This window comes from Archocentrus centrarchus, chromosome 18 (assembly GCF_007364275.1).
Source record: "Archocentrus centrarchus isolate MPI-CPG fArcCen1 chromosome 18, fArcCen1, whole genome shotgun sequence".
In the NCBI taxonomy this organism is placed as follows: Eukaryota; Metazoa; Chordata; class Actinopteri; order Cichliformes; family Cichlidae; genus Archocentrus; species Archocentrus centrarchus.
The window spans coordinates 4,485,951-4,509,174 of NC_044363.1; the positions used below are offsets into that span (position 1 = coordinate 4,485,951).

General features: G+C 42.7%; 1 protein-coding gene across 1 annotated transcript; it reads left to right on the forward strand.

Annotated features, from left to right (window-relative positions):
- The first annotated feature begins 559 nt into the window (after positions 1–559).
- Positions 560–21,745, forward strand: LOC115796594 (Fc receptor-like protein 5). The gene is made up of 6 exons (XM_030752958.1): positions 560–590; positions 7,840–7,875; positions 8,029–8,292; positions 8,372–8,632; positions 18,519–18,662; positions 21,642–21,745. The coding sequence occupies exons 1-6, from the start codon at positions 560–562 to the stop codon at positions 21,743–21,745; spliced, it is 840 nt and encodes a 279-aa protein (XP_030608818.1).
- The last annotated feature ends 1,479 nt before the right edge of the window (positions 21,746–23,224 follow it).

A 23,224-nucleotide genomic window follows, 5' to 3' on the forward strand; every position in this document is an offset into this window, starting at 1 on the left:
TAACCCTGTAAAGCCTGAACATGAAATAATGTCCAGAAAATTCAGATATTTTGTAACTAAAGTGTTACTGACTTTTAGTTTTTAATATTTCTGCTACATGGGGCATTGTTTTGTGATTTATTGCTCACAGTAACACTGCATGTGTTTGCATGTATACCTGAGGTTTACCAGGAGAAGAAAAAGCATGTATGGGTCAACAAAAATAGATGAATAAAAAAAAGCTTCAAACTTTCCCCTCTGAGGTGACCCAGGGGGACAGTGAAGGCAGCACACAGGTGCTGATGTTGCATTTATGTTCTGCTGGCAGCTGTACAGTTTGTTGTTGCCCATCTTTACTTCCTACTTAAGTTCAGTTTTAAAATTTAAAACTTTGTGTTTCTGCCAACTTTTAGACAAACAGTGAAACCTTCTCAGGTTGTTTAGTGGAACGGAAACCACAGCAGAGATCCAGTCATAGAGAAAGAGGAAGAAGAGGACGAGGACGAGGAAGCAGGTTTTCCTTGAAGTGACGGATCACGGTGTTTACAGTCACTTCAACAGTGTTGGTGGGAGCAGCAGGATGGAGGACTCGTCTCTGCTGTGTCTGCTCTGTAAGTTCACTCTGTGTTTTCATGGCTCTGCTGTCTTGTTGAATGTGAAACTCTGACCTGAGTTTAATTTCTCTTTAGTTCTGATCTCACTGCTGAGCTGCAGCACAAACCAAGGTCAGTAACCTTCTTCTGTCACACTTTAACCCCTTAACTGGCAGCAAAAAAATCACCTGACAAAAACTACATAACGCCTTCTGGTTATTATTGGCTCTGAACAACCCATTTCATAGCCTATTAATCGGCTGCGTCTGGTCCGCGGGCCGAATGAAGTGCATTTATATGGCAGGCTAGACCCGCCCATTTTGACTGACACCTCATTCGGCCAATCATGTTAAGAAATGGGTTTCCCAGAGCCAATAATACTCAGAGGGCGTCACGTAGCTTTGTCAGGTGATTTGGTGCAGCCAGTTACATGATTGGCCGAATGACGTGTCAATAAAAATGGGAGGGTCTAGCCTGCCATATAAAAGGGACTACAAACGGCCCGTCACCGGGCCCTTGCCAGTTAAGGGGCTACACCTGCATCACTCTGACAGCAGACTGTGGGACACATTTATGAAGAACATGGAGCAGATAACTGCAGACAGACACCTCTTCAGTTATGTCAGAGAAAGAGGAGATAATGTTCCATTTACTGAGATGAAGAGCAGATTTTTGGGATTTGAGTCAAATATGTGAAATATGTGCTCTGCAGTGTGTTTCATCTGCATTATCATAGACCACGAGTTCAGGTACTTGTTAACGATGCAGTTTAGGATGCACTTAATGAAGGCCATATTAGATTTGATCTTCTCAGATGGGCTGATACACGTGGAAACCTGCAGTCCATCCATGTTGTTAACCACATATCTGACTCATCGTTGTGGGGGGCTGGAGCCTATCACAGCTTCCAGATGCAGATCTTACCTCTGTTGGACATTCTGATGGAGATGATCAGGCTTGTGGTTATAACTTAACATTAATATGTGTAGAATTTTTGGTGAAACTCCTGGAAAATCTGCTGCTATAAATTCTTTATTTTTTTATTTAGTTAGTGGTTGTTTTCATTCTAAATCATCGATACTTGCTGGCATAATCTCCCACACAGCATCCTCTCTGGAAAATCACACTCTACATACTATATATTTATCCTTCCCTTTTCCTCACAGCTCGTCTGACTGTGAGTCCCAGCAGCTCTCAGTTCTTTAATGGAGACCTTGTGTCTCTGAGCTGTGAGGAGGACGACAGCTCTGCTGGATGGACTCTGAGGAGAAACACAAGCAAACGACAGAGGACTCAGTGTGGAACATATGGGTGGGGAGTAGTAGCTGGTTCTTCCTGTACCATCAGCTACATCTACTCATGGGACAGTGGAGTTTACTGGTGTGAGTCCAGAGAGGGTGCCATCAGTAACATGGTTAACCTCACAGTCACTGGTAAGCTGAGTGTGTGGCGTTAGTGTTGATGAAGCTGTGTGTAAATGGATGAAATGCTGTAGTTTGTCTCTGTGTTGAGGTGGATCAGTGATCCTGCAGAGTCCTGTCCTCCCTGTGATGGAGGGAGATGACGTCACTCTGCTCTGCAAGACAGAGACCACTCCCTCCAACCTCCCAGCTGCTTTCTTCAAAGATGGCTCCCTCATCAGGAAGGAGCCTACAGGTCACATGACCATCCAGCATGTTTCCAGGTCTGATGAAGGCCTCTACAAGTGTGACATCAGCGGTCATGGAGAGTCTAATTCCAGCTGGATCACTGTCACAGGTGACACACTCACCTGTCTGTGTTTCTGCAGGTTTCAACATTCACACTGTGACCATAACTTAATGACTGTGTTTGCTTTATTGTAGGAACACCCACCAACACAACTACACCCCAATTCACCTCGTCTCCTGGTCAAACCTCCTTCACTCATATTCTGTTATTCTCCGTTCCTGTTGTCACGCTGTTGTCATTTGTTGGGTTAGTTTGTGTTCTGCTGGTGAAACATGTTGATAGACCATTTGAAGGCGAGACTCAGACATCGGCGGTCATTGAGAGGCTCCATCCACTTGCATCCGTGTCACAGGTGAGGAGCTTCACTCTGACTTTACCTCTTATTACATCCACACATTCACCTGAACAGGTGGGATTTCTGTGCAGGTAGACCCACAACCACAACCTGACCCACCACCACAGTTTTCCTTAACACCACGTCCCCACCCCCTGACTCAATCTGCCACCAGCTTATGTTCTAACTGGTCCTCCACCTGGCACGGTTCCATCCATTCGTCATCTCCACTCTCCTCATAGTGTCTTTATACCGATGCAGAGCCACAGGTAACACTCAGAATCATTAACTGATCAATCAATATGCTGATGATCAACTCCTCTATCTGGACTCCTCGTGTGATGACAGCTGTTACATTTTCTTTTGTAGTGACTCCACCCACCCAGGCTGAGCATGGATTGGCTGGTGGCTATAATGACATGATCAATGTTGTCACCACAGATCACCTCTGAAGCCATTTACTCTCTTTTTAAACCGAATGTCTCCTGATGTTTACAGCTGTGGTCAGGTTGCTTTTGCTGTTTTTTTTTTTTTTTTTTTATGGTTTTGTTATTAAAAATTGCTGCAGTGGGAAATCTGTGTAACACACCAAAGGTGTCAGAAAAAGCATTTGTTCATGCAGTGAGCTTTGTTGGTTAACAGTCAGCTTTAACCTGTTCTGATATGAACTGTGAGGGTTCAGTCTTCTCACATGCTGCTTCATCCTAGATCTTCTGCATCCAGCGTTTAAAAAAACCTTTAAATATTGAAAGTGAAATAAAACAACAATCTGGAGAAAACACCAACATACAAGTATGAAACCAGCAAATACCACACGTCTGCTCCCAGCATTGATGGTGATTGTAACTTCAAGTCCAGCCTTTAGAAGACGGTGAGCTGCCTCTGACTCCTTCCCCACCAAAGACAAGATGCTCCATTTCTCAACAACCAATTTCAGTAACCAGGCCTTTGACCTTCAACAAGTCATGAACGTCTGCAGGCACTCCTGCAAGCAGAAGTTATCGTGTGTCACTTTATGCTTTTTTTTTTTTTAAGCACTTTTACTTTTTGTTGTAATGAACGTTGTGCTTCTCTGAAGGAAATAAAATGCTACTCTGGATTGTTCTGAGCAGTGGAGTTTACTGGTGTGAGTCCAGAGAGGGTGCCATCAGTAACATGGTTAACCTCACAGTCTCTGGTAAGCTGAGTGTGTGGAGTTAGTGTTGATGAAGCTGTGTGTAAATGGATGAAATGCTGTAGTTTGTCTCTGTGTTGAGGTGGATCAGTGATCCTGCAGAGTCCTGTCCTCCCTGTGATGGAGGGAGATGACGTCACTCTGCTCTGTCAAACTGAGATCTGAGTAGTTCCTCTTTGGTTTACTGACACCTGTCATGAGTGGCAGTAACAAAGAATGAACATATATAACACCACAGCTGTAGATTCAAATCAGCGTGATCGTCTCTGAGTGTCTGTGAACGCCACAGAACAGTTTCACTACTCTGTGTGTGTGTGTGTGTGTGTGTGTGTGTGTGTGTGTGTGTGTGTGTGTGTGTGTGTGTGTGTGTGTGTGGTGTGTGTGTGTGTGTGTGTGTGTGTGTGTGTGTGTGTAACCAATTTGCACCAGCTGCTGATATGAGAGTGTTTGATCTGCCATTATAAACTGAAAATCTGCAGGTCTGAGAAATCAGCAGTTGTGCTGCACTGAGTCCAGCTGTGGCTGTCAGGATGTGATCACTGTGTGACTGTTGTGTCACTGTCTCAGCCAGCAGTGTGACATGAAAACAGATCTGAGGTGTTCTGGTGTCTGATTAAACTACAAACTCATGAATATGTAAATCATGCTGGACTCATAGATCAGCATGAAACAGCACAAACTCACAGATCCTGAAAACTCAAAGCTTCAAATGACCTTTAGTCATATTTAAATTCTGCTGCCATCTGTCAGTAAACCTACTTAATTACAGCATGGCTGCAGATTGGTGCCACAGGAAGAAACTTACACACGACTTTAAATTGTCTAAAACACTTTAAAGAATTGGTTCATCATGAAACTGGTTACTAATAATGGACTTATTAATAATCTCTATATTAATTTGCTGCAAACAATTTGAACTTTTTCCTCATCTCCTGTCTCGGTAGTCCCAAAGTATGACAGTCACTTCATCTGGTGGCGCCGAGGTCCAAAACACAACAGACACACACACACACACACAAACACACACACACACACACACACACACACACACACACCTCCCTCATTTTGAAAACTGGAGCAGCATCTGAACTGCTCCACTTAATTCCACACTTTTAGTCTGAGTTATATGATCACTCACAGTGACAGCTGTGTGAGTGCGAGTCAGAGGGACACTGTGCAGCCAGCAGGTGGCAGCACAGGAGCTTCAGTGATCAACACCACGTTTCCACTCCGACCATTAACTCTTGTGTGGGTTTATTTTTCTTACTCAGACAGTGTCAGCAGGTCTGGTGGAGCCATCGCATTTTCAATCCATTCAATCCAGCCATAAAAACTGATGCAAAAATACAGATGTTTACAGATGTTTATCTAAGCAATACTGACTACATATGTGGTTAATATTTGTCATTAAAGCATTAAAGCTGTGTTTGGAGTCCTGCATCTGGGTCCACGTCCAGTCTGTCACGCAGCCGAGCCTCCACAGTCTGGGATTTAGCTCAGTTGGAGCAGATTTATTAATAAAAGTTTTGTTTTTTTGTCATAAAAATGTCATCATAACCACTATAAGAGAGGATCTTGAACAGATATAAATGAAGCAAAGTTTGGTGATTATTGATGTTTAATTCTTTGAACTTAGAGGACTGTGGGGTTCAAACTGGACACAACTCTAGGCCATCGCAGAGAGACTCACAGTAACATCCAGGTTAGAGTCACCTGTTAACCTGCTATTTGTTTGGACTGTAGGAGGAAACCGGCACAGTGTGGACTGTTTATTAGCAATCTTATGGTAATATATTCAACTCAAATTTTGAATGAAATGTAAACAGACATTAAGATTTTATTCTTTAATATTTGTTTGATTCATGTCCTGGACTACAGATTATATCTACATTCATTTATATGCCGTATTATTATTGTTATTAGTTCTTTTACCTAAATGTTAGTTGTGTTCATTGCTGCTGATGGTCTTCACTTAGCGCAGTGGGTAAGGAAGGAGGTCCTAATAAAGTGAAAGCTGGCTCCTCCCAAGCAGTAATTTGCACATCTCTGCAGACACAAAGTGAGCGCTGGAACGTATCATCATCCTCCATCACGCAGACAGACTCCAGCAGAGCTGTCAGAGCTTCTCTTCCAGAAATGTGGATCTTCTCCTGCTTCCTCATCGGCTCTCTGGCCTCTTTGTTACAGGGTGAGCTGCGTGTGTGTGTCTGTGTGTGTGTGTTCATGCTGCTCGTCATCAGTCGGGTTATTTAACAGGACTTGTGTTGACCAGAGTAAAGCAGAGACACTGGGAGCTGCTTTCACTGTATTTCGTGCTGCTTGTTTTCTAGCTGATCCAAAGTAAACGTTTCCTGCTCTTTCAGTCAGACTCAGAAACACAGCAGAGATGAAGATCAACATATTTTAAGGCTAAAGTTCTTTTTTCTTGTGTTTCCCCCTTTTTAAAATATGTTTGGTCTGATTAAGGTTTAACATAAAGTCCCAGATTGAGCTTCATAGTCAATGCAGGGACAAAGTGGTTTGTGGAGTTTCTTGTTGCTGGGTAATCATTCGTGTCTGCTTCATGAGATCTGTGGGATCATCCGGCCTTTGTGATACTACTGCAGTTTCTGGAGAACTTATTGATCAGTGAGGGCTGGGTTTGCACCGGCTGATCGCTCCCTGAAAACGTCACTTATTCCAGAACAGTTTAGGCCTGCAGCATGTTGAGACACAGTTCCTGAAAACACCCCAAAAAGACTAAAACTAGTGAGCTAACACCAGGGCTGTTAGCAGATATCAACAGATATCAAGATATCAAGGATCCAGGAGTTAATTTCGTCACAGTAACATCTGGACTGTACGATGGAGGCTACACATTTCCATCGATATTTCCCAGAATTTCTTTATTATTTGTAAGTTTTGGCAGTTCCTTCGTACCTGCGTCGATGTTCTGTTTGTACTTTCCAACAAACATGAGGAGGAAACAGAGTTTCTCACAGGATGTTCTGCTTGGATGGATGGACGCACACGAGCGGTTCATACATGTCTCCAGGAACGTCACATGCTGCAGCGCTTTGTGCGAGTCACATGACTTTGATAGAAACGGCTGGGGATTCGCAGTACCACCGAGTATGTTTAGTATACTTTTGAAGTAGGTATACTGACTGACCTCAGTACTGTGATGTACAATGATGTGAAGTATTTACCTCCCTCCCGATTTCTCTCTTTTTTTGCATATGTTTCACACATTTCAGATCAAACAGATTTTTAATATTAGGCGAATAAAATCTGAGTAAATACAAAATACAGTTTTCAGTGATAATTTCATTTATTAAAGGGAATAAAACACTTATCCAACCCTGCCTGTAAAAAATTCCCCCTTAAACCCAATAACTGTGCCACCCTTGCTAGAACTGCGGTCACCTTTACTTTACAGTCAGTTCCTTTCATATACAAGAATATACTTTCTGACAGGCCTTTGAGCAGGTGACACGAGTTCTTTGGCGCTCATGTGTTTTGTTTTGTTTTTTTTGGGGGGGGGGGGGGGGGGGGGGGGGGGGTTACTTTTTGTACAATACAGTTTTAGCTTGGATGCAGTAATAATCTGTTTATTGCTGATGGTTTTCAGGTGCGCTCCTGAGCCCATGCAGTGATTTCCACCTCAGAATCAGGTCTGTTTTTAACGCCACGCTGCCTCAAAGCCTCACCGCCGCCAACATTTGAGCTCTGCAGCCACGTGTGCAGAGATTTCCACAGATTCCCTGAAGCTTTGAATGGGATCACAAATATGATGGAATCCACTTGGAGTTATTTGAAATTTTTACTTTGAGAAGATTATTCTTGCTCAAACAGTCTTTTACAGTGAGATGAACCCTACAGGCCCTATTTCAGAACTGGAATGATCATCGTATACCTGATCATGTTTTGTCTTCACCTTGTTGGTTGGCAGATGTTTTTAGCTATGCACGTTTTCCTGTTGTTTCCCTTGACCCAGCTTTCCGGGTTTATCAGCTGTTTGTGTGGAGTTGTTCTTCATGCTAATCAGCCTGAATTTCATTTCTCTTTAGTTCTGATCTCACTGCTGAGCTGCACAACAAACCAAGGTCAGTAACCTTTTTCTGACACAGCTTAAACTTGATAAATGATCACTAATGTGACCTGTTTGGATTCATGTTTCAGTATCTCAAAAAAAAAATGCTGAAATGAATTCAACAAAACACTTTTCAATGTTCAGTTTTTCACTGTAACCCTCACAGCTCGTCTGACTGTGAGTCCCAGCAGCTCTCAGTTCTTTGAAGGAGACTTTGTGTCTCTGAGCTGTGAGGAGGCCGACAGCTCTGCTGGATGGACTCTGAGGAGAAACACAAGCAAACAGCAGAGGACTCAGTGTGGAGTTCGATGGGGAGAAGCAGCTGATTCTTCCTGTTCCATCAGCTACGTCTTTACATTGGACAGTGGAGTTTACTGGTGTGAGTCCAGAGAGGGTGCCATCAGTAACATGGTTAACCTCACAGTCTCTGGTAAGCTGAGTGTGTGGAGTTAGTGTTGATGAAGCTGTGTGTAAATGGATGAAATGCTGTAGTTTGTCTCTGTGTTGAGGTGGATCAGTGATCCTGCAGAGTCCTGTCCTCCCTGTGATGGAGGGAGATGCCGTCACTCTGCTCTGTGAAAGAAAGACCACTCCCTCCAACCTCCCAGCTGCTTTCTATAAAGATGGCGTCTTCATCAGGAAGCAGCCTACAGGTCACATGACCATCCAGCATGTTTCCAGGTCTGATGAAGGCCTCTACAAGTGTAACATCAGCGGTCATGGAGAGTCTCCATCCAGCTGGATCACTGTCACAGGTGACACACTCACCTGTCTGTGTTTCTGCAGGTTTCAACATTCACAATGTGACCATAACTTAATGACTGTGTTTGCTTTATTTTAGAGAGACACACCACCACACCTCCACCTACATCCACACCTCCACTTACATCCACACCTCCACCTACATCCACACCTCCACCTACATCCACCTCCTCTCCTGCTCTTCCTGTATTGTCATCTGTTGGATCAGTGTGTGTTGTGGTTCTGCTGGTGCTACTGGTTCTAATGGTGAGACGACGTATTTATAGGAAACCCAAAGGTGAGACTCAGACTTGAAGACTTTCCTTTTTATATTTTTAGAAATTATTTTAGAAAGTTGTGGGAATTTGTTTAAAACTTCTTAACATTTTTGAGTTTTACACTGAGGTTCATTTTGCTCCATTTCAGTTGATGATGTAGAATTTGGAGGAAATGATATCACAGATGACATCACGTACAGTGAAGTTACATTTTCAAATCGTCAGCTGCACCCAATCAGACGCAGCACAGGTAGTGTTTCATTTGCTGAGGGTTCATGTTGGTGTCTTTCTGAGTTTCATTAAACAGCATGTTCTTCTTTCATGTGAATAATAACTTCAATAACTAAACTTGCATTAATTTTAGTCTCAGTTTTGCTCACATGTTGCTGCATAGTTGGCATCATTTGTAAGTTTGAGGTAGATACATGATAGAAATCATAAAGTGTTTAACAAGAAAATAGGTAAGCTCTCCATAAATACAACCAGTGATACTCCATTCATCCATCCATCCATCCATCCTCTTCCGCTGATCCGGGGCTGAGTGGCGAAAGCAGCAGCCTAAGCAGAGAAGCCCAGACCTCCCTCTCCCCAGCCACCTCCTCCAGCTCATCCTGGGGGACCCCAAGGTGTTTCCAGGCCAGCTGAGAGATATAATCTCTCCAGCATGTCCTGGGTCTGCCCCGCGGCCTCCTGCTGGCAGGACATATTCGAGATGATTGAGTCACCAGACGGAGCACCCTCGAGCACCCCACTCAGGCACAAACAGCAGTCAGGACCCATTCCCCAGTCTGAAGGTGCAGGGAAGCAATCCTCTTGTCTACCGGTGTAAACTCCAACATATAGGCAGCGAGCCGAGGGGATACAAGAATACCCAACCCAGCTCGCTGCCTCTCACCGAGGGCAACTCCAGACTGGAACAGAGTCCAGCCCCTCTCCAGGAGACTGGTTCCAGAGACCAGGCCATGCGTTGAGGTTAGCCCGACTGTATCTAGCTGGTATCTCTCAAGCTCAGGCTCCTTCCCCACCAGAGAGGTGACATTCCATGTCCTAATAGCCAGTCTCATTAGCTGGGGATTGATCCACCAGGGCCTCTGCCCTTGGCCACCACCCAACACACACGGCACCCGACTCCTACAGCGCCTACTGCAGGTGGTGGGCCGGCCACCGGACGCTCTCCTTCAAGCTCCCTCACCAGACCTGGCTCCAGGGAGGAGCCTCAGTATCCCCCAGTATCCTGGGCAAGGTAACACAATTTCAACATGTTAGCTTGGACCCTTGGGAATCTTTCGAATCGCTTTGTCTGGCCCCTCACCCAGGACCAATGTGACCAACAAGCATGACTGGGCCTCCAAGTGATGCTTGTTGGATCAAATGCAATGTAGGGAGCCTAAAAACTAACATGCAGCCTCTGTGGCGTTTCATCAAACCCTCTGAAATGCCTCTGTGCCATCTTTAAATGACTGAAACTATGTTTAACATTCACTGTTCCAAGCTCAAATCCAGCTGCTGTAGTTTAAATGGCAGAGTCACACTGACTAAATGACCTGCTGTCTGTTTCAGAGCTGAACCTGCTGCTGATAATCAATGGATGGGAATATCTGAACAAAACAAGAACACTAGAACACTTTAACTCCTCTTTCTCAACTAAATAGACAACAGTAGAACTCCACACAGAAATCAGATTTCAGCTCATTTATAGTTTTGAATGCTTTAAACTCTGCATGTAAAACCACAAGACTACTGATATGACAAAATGCAGCCATTTGTTTATGCTTTATTGTGCAGAGAGTGATTCAGCTGTGATCTACTCAACGGTGAGAACAGACGATGTCACTTATGAACAAATCACCATCAGACCAAACGCACCCACAGGTACATTTGTTCTTTTTTCATTGAAATGATGACTGGTCTCCTTCCTAAAAGGTTGAACTGTTCCTTTAAAGTAACAGGAAGTGTGTCAGCAGCATCCAGCCTGCTGAGGTTGGAGGAGCCAGCTGGTAACCTGCGGGTTGCTGGTTTGAATCCCTGTTCAGATAGTGGTCTCTGTGAGAGGACTGACTGTCCAGTCCAGATGTTGTAGCTGGTTTCTATAAGTTGAAGAACAGCTGGAATGAACATGTGCACATTTCCTCTCTGAAACAGAATTTCCAGATACAGTCGCCTCTCTGCTCTTTGCTTCTTTGAAGCTCCAAACTAAACACGTCCTGCTGGGTGTCTTTCACATTAAAAGGTTAATTTATGCCAGAATGGCTGCAAGACTTTTAATATGAACATTTTGGAGGAAGAGCTGAGCTTCAGTCCACTGAGTTTAGAAATCCAAACAAATGTGCCCTAAAAAAGGCTCTTATATTTAAACTGCATGTGCTCTGATACATTAATGTTTCATTATGATGACACTCAAAACTTTTTTTGTTGTAATTTAACTACACAGAAATATAATTTCTAACAGACTGATTTAGTTTTGTGCAGAGCTGCTTATTTTCATCCTGTTGTTTGAACTGTGTGTGTTTGTGTGTTCAGAGTTTCTAGAGTCACAGGTCCTTTACTCCAATCTGAGGTAGTGCAGCAGTCCAGCCTCTGGAGCCCAGCTGTTCACATGTGGTTTAGTGGCTTTCACACGATGTCTGATGGAAAATGTGAACCACTGAGGGTAACAGGTTCACATCTGTCTTCAGATCAGATAAGAAACAAGCAAATCAACTGAAACAACAGACTATAAACAGCACGAGCATCATTCAAGCTTCGGTACAGAGAGGGAGACATTTGCAGCTTAATGCAGAGAGATCAGGTGAGTGTCGTGGCTCAAAGGACTCAGAATCTCAACAGTTCAATGATTAATCAGTTTGTCTGCTGCCATCTACTGGCATTAGTGAGTAGTAGGAAATGAGAATAATAAGAAACCTGTCAATGAATTAAAAATGTGAGAAATGTTGTAAATGATCAGTTTGTAAATAATTAATAACTGGTTATTAAGTGTTAATTGATGTTCTATTATTGATCCTCTTGCACAAATAAGACTTTTCACCATCTGATGACATCTCATGGACAGAGATTTACTGGAGTGTTGAAGTTTTATTTTATGTCATATGTGGTGAATGCCAGTTACTGGATGGAAATGAACTGTAGTTTCAGTTTGATTCAGTGTGACTCTTTGACTTTAACATAAAGTGTAGAAAATCCTGACACCTCTCATTTCTTCTTTGATCAGTGCAAAGTAAACAAAGATAAATCTTGTGGCTACTCTTCACATCTCCATATGGTGGCCCTGACATGCAAAACACACGAGAGAGACAAGCCCAGCTCCTCTTTTTAAAAGCTCCACACTTTCACCTCCTGCAGCATCTGAACTGATGCACTGAATCAATTCTGCAGCTTTAATGCTGAGTTACATGCTCACTCTGTATCTGCTGTGTGAGTGTGAATCATAGAGACCGTGGATCAAATGCAGCCAGCAGGTGGCAGCACAGGAGCTTCAGTTTGTCCAACACAGGATTTCACAGATTTTCTCTCCACCCTTTAATGATGCAAGAAAAATAGTTTCAGTCACAGCTGAGGAACACAGAGTTACAGCACCATCTGCACATCCATCCATTTCCTTTAACACTTTAGCAGTTGGGGGGGGGGGGGGGGGGGGGGGGGGGGCAGCAAGGGAGCTGGAGTCTCTCCTGGTGTCATGAACTGCTGCGGCTGGCTGGAGTAAGGACCTCGAAGCAGAACACCAGAGACATGGGGGTGAACTCAAAACACAGCTTTATTGCTGGAAACAGGGCGGCAGAATAACAAAAGGAGCAAACTTAAACTGACTGACAGACTGAGTAACTGACTGATGACCACAGGAGGAGGAGAACTGATGACACAACAAAGACTGACTGGAACATGGACTATTTATACACACTAGGTAATGAGGGGATGAGGAACACCTGAGAGGGAGACACAGGAAGGGAAACTAAACACACTGCACTCGAAACCAGACAGTACCAAAATAAGACAAGAAGTAACAAGACAGCGACAGAAATGTGGACTTAACACACCGCAAAGGAACAAACCACAAAAAACATGAGACCAGAGACATGAGAGGGACAGGACAGACACAGAGACAAAGGGAACTAGGAAAACAATATGAAAACAACTATGACTAAGAACAAGACAGGAACTAAGATGTATGAACAAAATGAAATACAAACTGGAAAACATAAGAGGAGCTCAATGAAAACAGAAAGCTAATGAACTAAACACCAAATGCTGGGCACATGGCACCTAAATGTCATCTTTAACTTGGTAATATTCAGTTTTATTAGCTTCTGTTGTGGCTAAAATGGTGTGTACTGCAAATACAGAAATAAAAAGCTGGAAGTGTTCAAGTGTTTTTATTTCACAGAGATAAATTTAGTGATTTGGGGGATTTTGAAATCCAGCAGGACCCTCAGAGTACCAAATTCTAGAAATTCATTTTGCTCATTAGTAATCTCTTGGCAGGTCTGGGTCAAAGTTGAACAAGTATTAGGCTGTGGACTTGGAGCTTTGTGACTTTGTAAGAAAGGACCAAACTAAAACATGTGGATGTTTAGAGGAGGGTTGGGATCTGCTACATGTCTCGTCTAAACTGGAACAACTGGTCTGGGGTTGGAGAGCGAGTTAATTTAAAACATGACCTGCTCACATCCACCTGGAGACATTTGATTAGAAAATCTAATCAGCTCCCAGACACAGTTTGTGCTCATGATTCTCCTGTGAAGTCTAATGTTAAAATTCAACTTTTCTTTAAGTAGAAATGCCAAAATCCCTTAAAGCCCAAAGACAGACACCAAATGGCAGAAATCACAAATCCTGAGTAGAAGTACAACAAACACAAAGACGCTGCCAAAGACTCAAGAAAAAAGCTTAAATACACACGGAGGTAATCAGGGAAAGTGGAAACACATGGGTAACAAAGGGCAGCTGAACCTAATCAAGGACAAAAAAGTCAAACTGAAACACCAGAGAAAAATTACTACAAAAGTTAAAAAAGACATAACTAAACAGAGGATCACTTGGAGTAAGAGAGGACCAAGAGTTGGCAATAGAGAAGATTACTGCAGGAAGAGAAAGCAAAAAGATATTTTCAGAATTAAGGGTCACAATCAATATCAGATGAAACATTTAGAACAAAAAATTCTTATATTATTTATTTTATCAAACGCAGTTAAAATAAAATTTAGCAAATGAAAATGTAGGAAACAGATGATTGTGAGACTTTTGGCTCCATTTTCCATCAAAGGAAGTTCAATGAGATCCAGACAGTCCACAGGATAACGAAAATTAGCTGCTTGTGTTGTTTTATTAAAGTCTAAAATCAGTCCTCCACCTTCTCTTTAGATCAGAGCTGCATTAATCTGACAGCTGAAGTTAATGTAACAAAATCTTACTTAATTGCATATTAAAAATTAAATATGAAAATCTGAGATGTGTGAGCCATGAAGTGATTCACTCCATCACAACACGTCCATCCTCCACATGTGGACTTTTTTACTCTTTATATCAAGAATCAAGAATACCTTTATTAGTCCCACAATGGGGACTAATAAATGTGGGACTATATGTGGAAGATTGTGTGTGTGTATATATATATATATATATATATATATATATATATATATATATATATATATATATATATATAAGGGGTGGGACTCGATTAAAAAATTAATCAAATTAATTAGGAGCTTTGTAATTAATTAATCAAAATGAATCGTATTTTAATCACATTTAAATATTTAAATGAGAAATAATAATTTAAGTTTAGTTGATGAATGAATCAATATACATAAGCTTAAACTTCAAAATGTTGTTTATTTTCCCACCAGTCTACTACACAGACCAACGAAGGGTGGAAGTGCTCCTGTGATAAGCAAACTCCTGAAATTAAAGTTAAGCATCATAACTGGATAGTTTTATTCAACATTAATGTCTCACTTAATATAGTTGGAAATTAATCATTCGCTCAGCTGTATTCCTTGATGTTGAAATGTGTTATGCTTGTTTTAACAGCTTATTTTGAATAAAGACTTAAGATTAAACCACAAAAAGGAGAAAAAGTTTGTTCTCCGTTTAACCAGCTGCTTTTACACAGCTGTGCTTCACACTCACGGTTGCTAGGCGACATGAGCTACGCAGAGGTGAGGGCAGGTGAGGCTGAGCTGAGGAAAACTTAAAACATAAATGATACAGTCCTGTCTGAACTTGAGATGAATTTTTCCACGATGATATCATTCCACAAAATCATGTAGGTGTATCACAAACACACATGCAGCTCCCGGAAGCAACAACAGGAAATAAAACCAGACAGAGGACAGCTGTGATCAGAAAGCACTATTTTCTCTGACTAAAGGCTATCAAACTTTTCTGTTGACTGGTTTAAGCCTCCACATGAATGTAAACATGTCCATAAATTCTGTGTTTTTAACACTTCTGCTGCAGCAGGATCAAAATTTAGGACTAATGTGGTACAACTGACATGCAGGTTATAATGTGGAGGAGTCTTTTTTAAATAATAGAGCTGTAAAACACTCATAATACTTCATAATGTGTTATAAATTCACATCTACTGAAATGAAATGAAATGAAATAACTTTGTGTTCAGGGACATGACTCTATAGATCAGAGGTCATGATTATTTCACAAACTGCCGTGACGATGCTTTGACCTCGTTGACTTACAGCAGTGTTTTCACGTGTGAGAGTTCATCTCCTTTCAGTGTGACCCACAGACTCATCACTCTGAACTGTTTGTAGTCTAAGAGCATGGGTGCCTGCTCTGAACAGCTTTCAACCTTTAACAGGATCTCTGAGAAACACAAATTGCTTATGCAGCTCCATTAACTGGTACAACTGTTGATGTGTGAGTTTGTCACGTCACACAAGAGTTGTGTTTTTTGCTTGTTTCTTTCTTCTTTGGTTTGTTATTTGAACAGACATCAGCTGCGGTTTTTGTCACCAGTGTCATATTCAGCTTTGTAATTTGTTTGTTTAAAGATTCCTGATCAGCTGAATTAAAGGAAAAAACAGAAATTTTACAATAATTTAAGATGAGCTTCTGGACAAAACCCTGCTGTCAACTGAGTGTAAAGACGAGTGGGTCATCTGGTTAGTATTATTAGCATGTGTGTATTATGTAATAGTATTAGTAGTATGTCTAACTGCCCCGAGCTGATAGACAACACCAAGAACCTGGATTAGAAGCAGGAGACTTAAGCTGGAAAAAACTCAGGTTTCAAATATTATGCAGTTCAGCTGGAGGCTGCTATAAATCCTGACTGCGGCTGCAACGATTCCTCCAGTAACTCGAATAATTCAAATATAAAAAATCCTCAACACAAATCTGTTGCTTTGATGCTTCGTTAGCAGCAGTAAAGTTCTCAGTCGCTGTGACGGACAAACAATAATATGGTTTCACCTGCAGTTACATGAACACAGCTCAGGGTTTACAAAAGCTCTGTTAGTGTGAAAGCAGAAAGAAGTGACTTCAAAGCAGCTCATCTGCACACACTTCAACCAGAGGGCGACGGGCAGTTTGATGTCATGCATCCACACAGTTTCGTGCCGCATGTCAGTGGTTGAAAAAACAGAAGCTGACAGGTACAAAAGCAGCTCACTGATTATAGCTGAGAGCACATCAGTGATCAGCTGCAGAAAAAACTTGTTTCTATAAATCTGGAATGCAATTAATACAGTTACTGTTTTAAATAGAAATCAATGATCCTACTTATGTTCATTACTAAAATGAGGGGGTTGATGAGTCAGTGAAGGCATCACACAGGTGCTTATGTTGCCTTCAGGGACTGCTGTCATTCTCTTGTTTTTTTTTTCTGCTTTGTTTCCAACAAAAACTGAAACTTTCTCACGATTTTCAGAGGAGAGGAAACCACGACCCTGACATCCACTCAGAGAGAAAGAGGAAGAGGAGGAGGAAGAAGAAATGAGCGTTTTACTTGGTGTGACTGTGAGCTGGTCTCAGTGTTGGTGTGATGTCAGTGAGCAGCAGGATGGAGGAATCGTCTCTGCTGTGTCTGCTCTGTAAGTTCACTCTGTGTTTTCATGGCTCTGCTGTCTTGTTGAATATGAAACTCTGACCTGAGTTTAATTTCTCTTTAGTTCTGATCTCACTGCTGAGCTGCAGCACAAACCAAGGTCAGTAACCTTCTTCTGTCACACTTTAAACTTGACTCGCTCTTCCAGGAGACTGTGGGACATGAAGAACATGGAGCAAAGAAATGAATCCAAAGACCTCTTCAGTTGTTCAGTTGAGCCTCATCTGCACCATGTTGGCCTCTTTTGCCCAAATTTCAAATCTCCAGAAAGAGAAAGAGGCTGAGATGAACAGCAGACTTTTGGAATTTGAGAGTCAAATATGTGAGAATGGCTCTGCTCTCTAATGTGTTTTAGCTACATCATCATGGACCACAAGTTCTAACTCATTAATGATGCAGTGAATGATGGTTAAGTTAAAGTCGGTCACATATCAACTGATACAGAGGCTGCACCACCATATCAGCCAAGCCAAAAAAGAAAAGGGCACATTTCTAAAGCCACTTTATAGCAAGAGTTTATGATCACAGGATGTCAGACAGCAGCCCCAGTACACGCATGCAATCCATCCATACATACATTTAATTAATCACTTGTCATATTCAGGATGGCAGAGAGGTTGGAGCTGATCCCAGCAGTCAGTTGCAAATTGAACGACTGTAGATGATCAGGCTTGTGGTTGGCACAGGATTTTTTGCTGAGTTTCCCGTAAAATCTGACACTCTTAACGAAAAGATGGAACAAACCAGAGCAAGATTGAGCCCCCCCCCCCCCCCCCCCCCCCCCCCCCCCCCCACACACACACACACACACACACACACACACACACACACACACACACGCCCCCAGAAATTTCTACCATCTGATATTTTTATCCACAGTGGGAATAAAAGTAATTTTGTACCCCTCACAGCTCATCTGACTGTGACTCCCAGCAGCTCTCAGTTCTTTAATGGAGACTTTGTGTCTCTGAGATGTGAGGAGGACGACAGCTCTGCTGGATGGACTCTGAGGAGAAACACAAGCAGAGAAACCAGTGCTGAGTGTGAGGAGTGGGGAGAAGAAGCTGGTTCTTCCTGTAACATCAACTACATCACCAAAGGGGACAGTGGAGTTTACTGGTGTGAGTCCAGAGAGGGTGCCATCAGTAACATGGTTAACCTCACAGTCTCTGGTAAGCTGAGTGTGTGGAGTTAGTGTTGATGAAGCTGTGTGTAAATGGATGAAATGCTGTAGTTTGTCTCTGTGTTGAGGTGGATCAGTGATCCTGCAGAGTCCTGTCCTCCCTGTGATGGAGGGAGATGACGTCACTCTGCTCTGTCAAACAAAGACCCCTCCCTCCAACCTCCCAGCTGCTTTCTATAAAGATGGCTCCCTCATCAGGAAGCAGCCTACAGGTCACATGACCATCCAGCATGTTTCCAGGTCTGATGAAGGCCTCTACAAATGTGACATCAGCGGTCATGGAGAGTCTCCATCCAGCTGGATCACTGTCACAGGTGAGGAGCTTCACTCTGATTTCACCTCTTACTTCATCCACACATTCACCTGAACAGCTGGAGTTCTCTCTGCAGGTAGACCTACAACCACTTCACCTCTTCCCCCTGACTCCTCCTCCCTCTACTTTGTGATCAAACTGCTCTTCTACCTGGTGATGTTCTGTGTGTGCTTCATCTCCACTCTCCTCATGGTGTCTTTGTATCAACACAGACCCACAGGTAACACTGAATCATTCTTTTTTTTTCCTTTTTCTCTTTTGCTGAATAATTGCATCACTATAGATCAATTTTCTGAACAATATATGAGTATTTAAGATCAGGACGTGCCAAGTTGATATAGTTGGGTTCACCTAAGTGTACGTCTCCTGAAAATGGGCTGGACTTTCTTCACTTTAGCAGTGGCTTGTCAAAACACTGTATTCAAACATAAGAGTGTTCTTAAATGCAGGTTGCACCAGGACACCCTGGGTTTGAGGTTGATGGTCTATTTTGTAATCATACCATCAGATCTGCAATCATGCATCTTGGACACTTGGGTGAGGAGAAGAGTTAAACTGTAACTGATCATTAGCTGGTGGTGAGTTGGATCAGGTGGTTAGCAGGGTTATAATAGTTTTGGATTTTACATTATCGTTTAGTTTTTACTTTTGTTTCTCTAATTCAGTTAGTTTTAATTAGTTTTCAGAGTGGTTTTGCTCGTTTTTATTTTAGGTTTAATGCTTAGTTTTAGTTTAGTTTCAGTTAGTTTCAGTATTAATTTTAGTATTTTCATACTTTGTCAGGTGCAAGATTCAATGCGCAAAAGTGACTATTGTGTAATAAAAACTCAACAAAAGATACCATAAAGAAATATATTCAACAACCAACAGTTCACAAGACAGAAGCACTACATGCTAAATGTGTAATAATTAGGACACACATGAACATCAACAGGGAGAAACAAAGAAAAACATGAACTCCCAAACTCAATAAATTCTACAATAAACTCCAGTGTCAGTGCAGTAGATTAAACAACACCTACATGTGGTGTTTGACAAAAACAAACTCTTTGAAGGAGTCAAAGGTCAAATCCAGCTGCATCCTGATGTTCTCACCACCTGAAGCTGCTTCTGTTTTGGAGCTAGCTTGGTTAGATGCTCGCTGATTAGACTTGAAGGGTCTTTGCAGCCTCTGTACACAACCTACAGAAGTGTCCGACCTCATGTCCACATTTATGCTCGTGTAGCTGTGTGTGTTGTGTGTGTGTGTTAATTACCTTGTGGTCGTGTGCTGCGGTGCCAGCTGGGACTTTTTTTGGTCCTCGCTCTTTGTGCTCAGTTTTTTAGCCGCAAACATATTTGTCCCTGTTTTTCCACTTCCTTCATTTCCTCACGTCCATCCCGACAGCAGTCTCCCTCCAGGAATTTGCTGACATTTGTGAGTCCTTATACTGATGCTTTGATTATTATTCCTGATTGTTATTCTCTCACTGATAAAGTAGACGGAAACGCACAAGAACTGAACAGGTTCATCACAGCGTTGCGGCAGCGTGGACATCGGTTCAGAGCAGGTCTGCCGCTTTCTCGTGCACACGCACGCACACCGCGGTCTGCCCGACGGCGCTCCCAGCTTAAACTCGGAGAGTGGAAAAATGATCAATCCACAATAATTTCAGTTAGTTTTAGTTAGTTTTTTAAACTCACAATACAGTTTTAGTTAGTTATCGTTTTTTCCCTTTTAATTGTAGTTTTTATTTATTTCAGTTAACGACAATGTTTTTTCAATTTCAGTTTTCGTTATTTCATTCGTTTTCGTTAACTATAATAACCCTGGTGGTTAGGGAGCATGCTGGACAGACCATACCCAAAGTGAGGGTATTCTTACAGCGTCTGGCAGAGTGCCATCAGTTCATGAGACTGACACTGCGTCAGAGTGGACCACCTTCCACACCTTTAGAAGGTTGTAAGTAGCTGTGATCATTGTGCCTGTCATGTTGTTAATCCCTGAACCAGCTGGTGGCCACAGAAGGTTAAGGGAGTTGTTAAGCTGAAGATGGAGTCCTATCGCCTTGGTCAGCCTGTGGTACTCCAGAGGGGGTTGACGGGTCCCAGTAGGCCAGACAGAGTGTGACTCTGGAAGAAGCTGAAGCAAAAACTCATGTTCATGAGAAGAGTGAGGTGAGGCCAGGAAAAAGACCTTTGGGTGGCCCTAAAAGGATTATTGCAAACTGTCGTGCGACTCTGGGGGGGGTGCTCTAATCACACACTGTATAGTACAGGTGAGGTGCTGCTGACTTCAACTGGATCTAGTTGGGCGGTGGAAGGAATACCTCCTCACTCCCATTGACTACCTTCTGTAGAGGAAGCAGGAGCAGGGGGTCTGGGCTTCTCTCCTTAGAGTGCTGCCCCTGTGACCTGGACCCAGATAGAAAATGGATGGATGGATGATAACATAAAGTATATGATTCAGAAAAGTGTCATTCCACCTTACGGCCATACCACCGTGCACACACCCGATAAGCAGGGTAGGGCCTGGTTAACTACCTCAATGGGAGACTACCTGGGAATAGCAAATGCTGTAAGACTGAGGTGGCTGTGGCTCAGGAAGTAGAGCTGGAAATCTGCTAATCAGAAGGTGAGAGGTTTGATCCCTGGTTGCCCCAGTCTGCATGCCAAAGCACCCTTGGGCAAGATACCAAACCTCAAGATGCTCCTGATGCATAAATGTTAGATAGAAAGCACTTAAATATAGGAAGTACTTGTGTGAATGTAGATATTGTATAAAATGCATTGAGTGCTACATAAGAATCAGTCTATTTATCACATAATGAGTGCATTTACTTTAGATATTTTTAATACAATTATTAATACAACTGGTGCACTAAGATATTTAAACAGGGTCACAGGTTTTACTAACACACATTATGTTTAAACTCTTGTGCAGTGCCAGTTTTCACACAATGAATCTGAAATGGGACACAGAGCTGAACAGGAGCCCAAATTTCTGCACTGTTTTTATATGTGAAGACACACATGTGTGATTTCCTGTGTCTCTCACTCCTACCTCCCCACCTTGTTCTTGGCCCCTCTGTGCCACCCCGCTTTAAACAATCCTAGAAACACCCCTGTCACTGATCACTCAATATGCTGATGATTAACTCCTCTCTCTGCCTGAACTCTTCATGTGTTAACAGCTGAAACACTTCCTACATTTTTACAGGAAATGACCTTCGTGCCTCAATCCCCCCCACTCAGCCTGATCAGGGATTAGATGAAGAGTTTGATGACATCATCACTGATGTCACCACAGAGCATCACTTCTGAACAGAGCTCTGTTGTGTCTCTGTGGATCTCACTAACTTTGTCCTCTCCACCTCTGTTGTGGAGATCACTTCAGTAACTGGACTCTGATGTTCATCTCTGGATATTTTTGTATCAACAAGAATTCCTGCTCAGAGGAGGAGATCCATCATACAGTGTGTGTGTACCACTGCACCTCTGTGACTAATGTAGCATACATACCATTCCACTTATCTCTAAATTTAACCTGCAACTGTTGTCAGAAGTCATGTTAAATCCTGTTTTATTTTCTTATTTCCTGTGTCTCTGTGTTTTTCTCCTGCTGTGGCTGGAACAAAGCTCAGAGGGTGTGATGATGTTCTTTGGGAGAAAATAAACAAGAAATAATTAAATGTGGAATAAAAATCTTTTAATGAATCCAGTGTTTCAGCTCACAATTATTATCAGATAAAAGAATCAGAGCAAAATATTCTCACAGTTATTATTCACTTCTTCAAGCTCAGTAAAAATAAAATGTCTCAAAAATGTAGAACACAGGTAAGATATTTGATTCCATTTTCCACTGATGGAAGGGGTCACATGACCATCCAGCATGTTTCCAGGTCTGATGAAGGCCTCTACAAGTGTGACATCAGCGGTCATGGAGAGTCTCCATCCAGCTGGATCACTGTCACAGGTGACACACTCACCTGTCTGTGTTTCTGCAGGTTTCAACATTCACAATGTGACCATAACTTAATGACTGTGTTTGCTTTATTTTAGAGAGACACACCACCACACCTCCACCTACATCCACACCTCCACCTACATCCACACCTCCTCCTACATCCACACCTCCTCCTACATCCACCTGCTCTCCTGCTCTTCCTGTATTGCCATCTGTTGGATCAGTGTGTGTTGTGGTTCTGCTGGTGTTACTGGTTCTAATGGTGAGATGACGTGTTTGTATAAAACCTGAAGGTGAGACTCAGACTTGGTGTCTTTCTGAGTTTCATTAAACAGCACATTCTTCTTCTATGTGATTAATAACTTCAATAACTAAACTTACATTAATTTTAGTCTCAGTGTTGCTCACATGTTGCTGCATAGTTGGAGTTCTTTGAGTCTGAGGTAGATGAGGGTTCAAGAAAGAAATCTATACATGATAGAAATCATGAAGCGTTTAACAAGAAAATAGGTGAACTCTCTCACCTCCATAAACACAACCAGTGATGCTCCATCCATCCATCCATCCATCCATCCATCCATCCATCCATCCATCTTCTTCTGCATATCCGGGGCTGGGTGGTGGGGGCAGCAGCCTACACTGAGAAGCCCAGACCTCCCTCTCCCCAGCCATCTCCTCCAGCTCATCCAGGGGGACCCCAAGGTGTTCCCAGGCCAGCTGAGAGATATAATCTGTCCAGCGTGTCCTGGGTCTGCCCCTGAGTCTCCTCCCAGGAGGACATGTTTGAGATGATGGAGTCACTGGATGGAGCACCCTCGAGCACCCCGCCCAGCGAC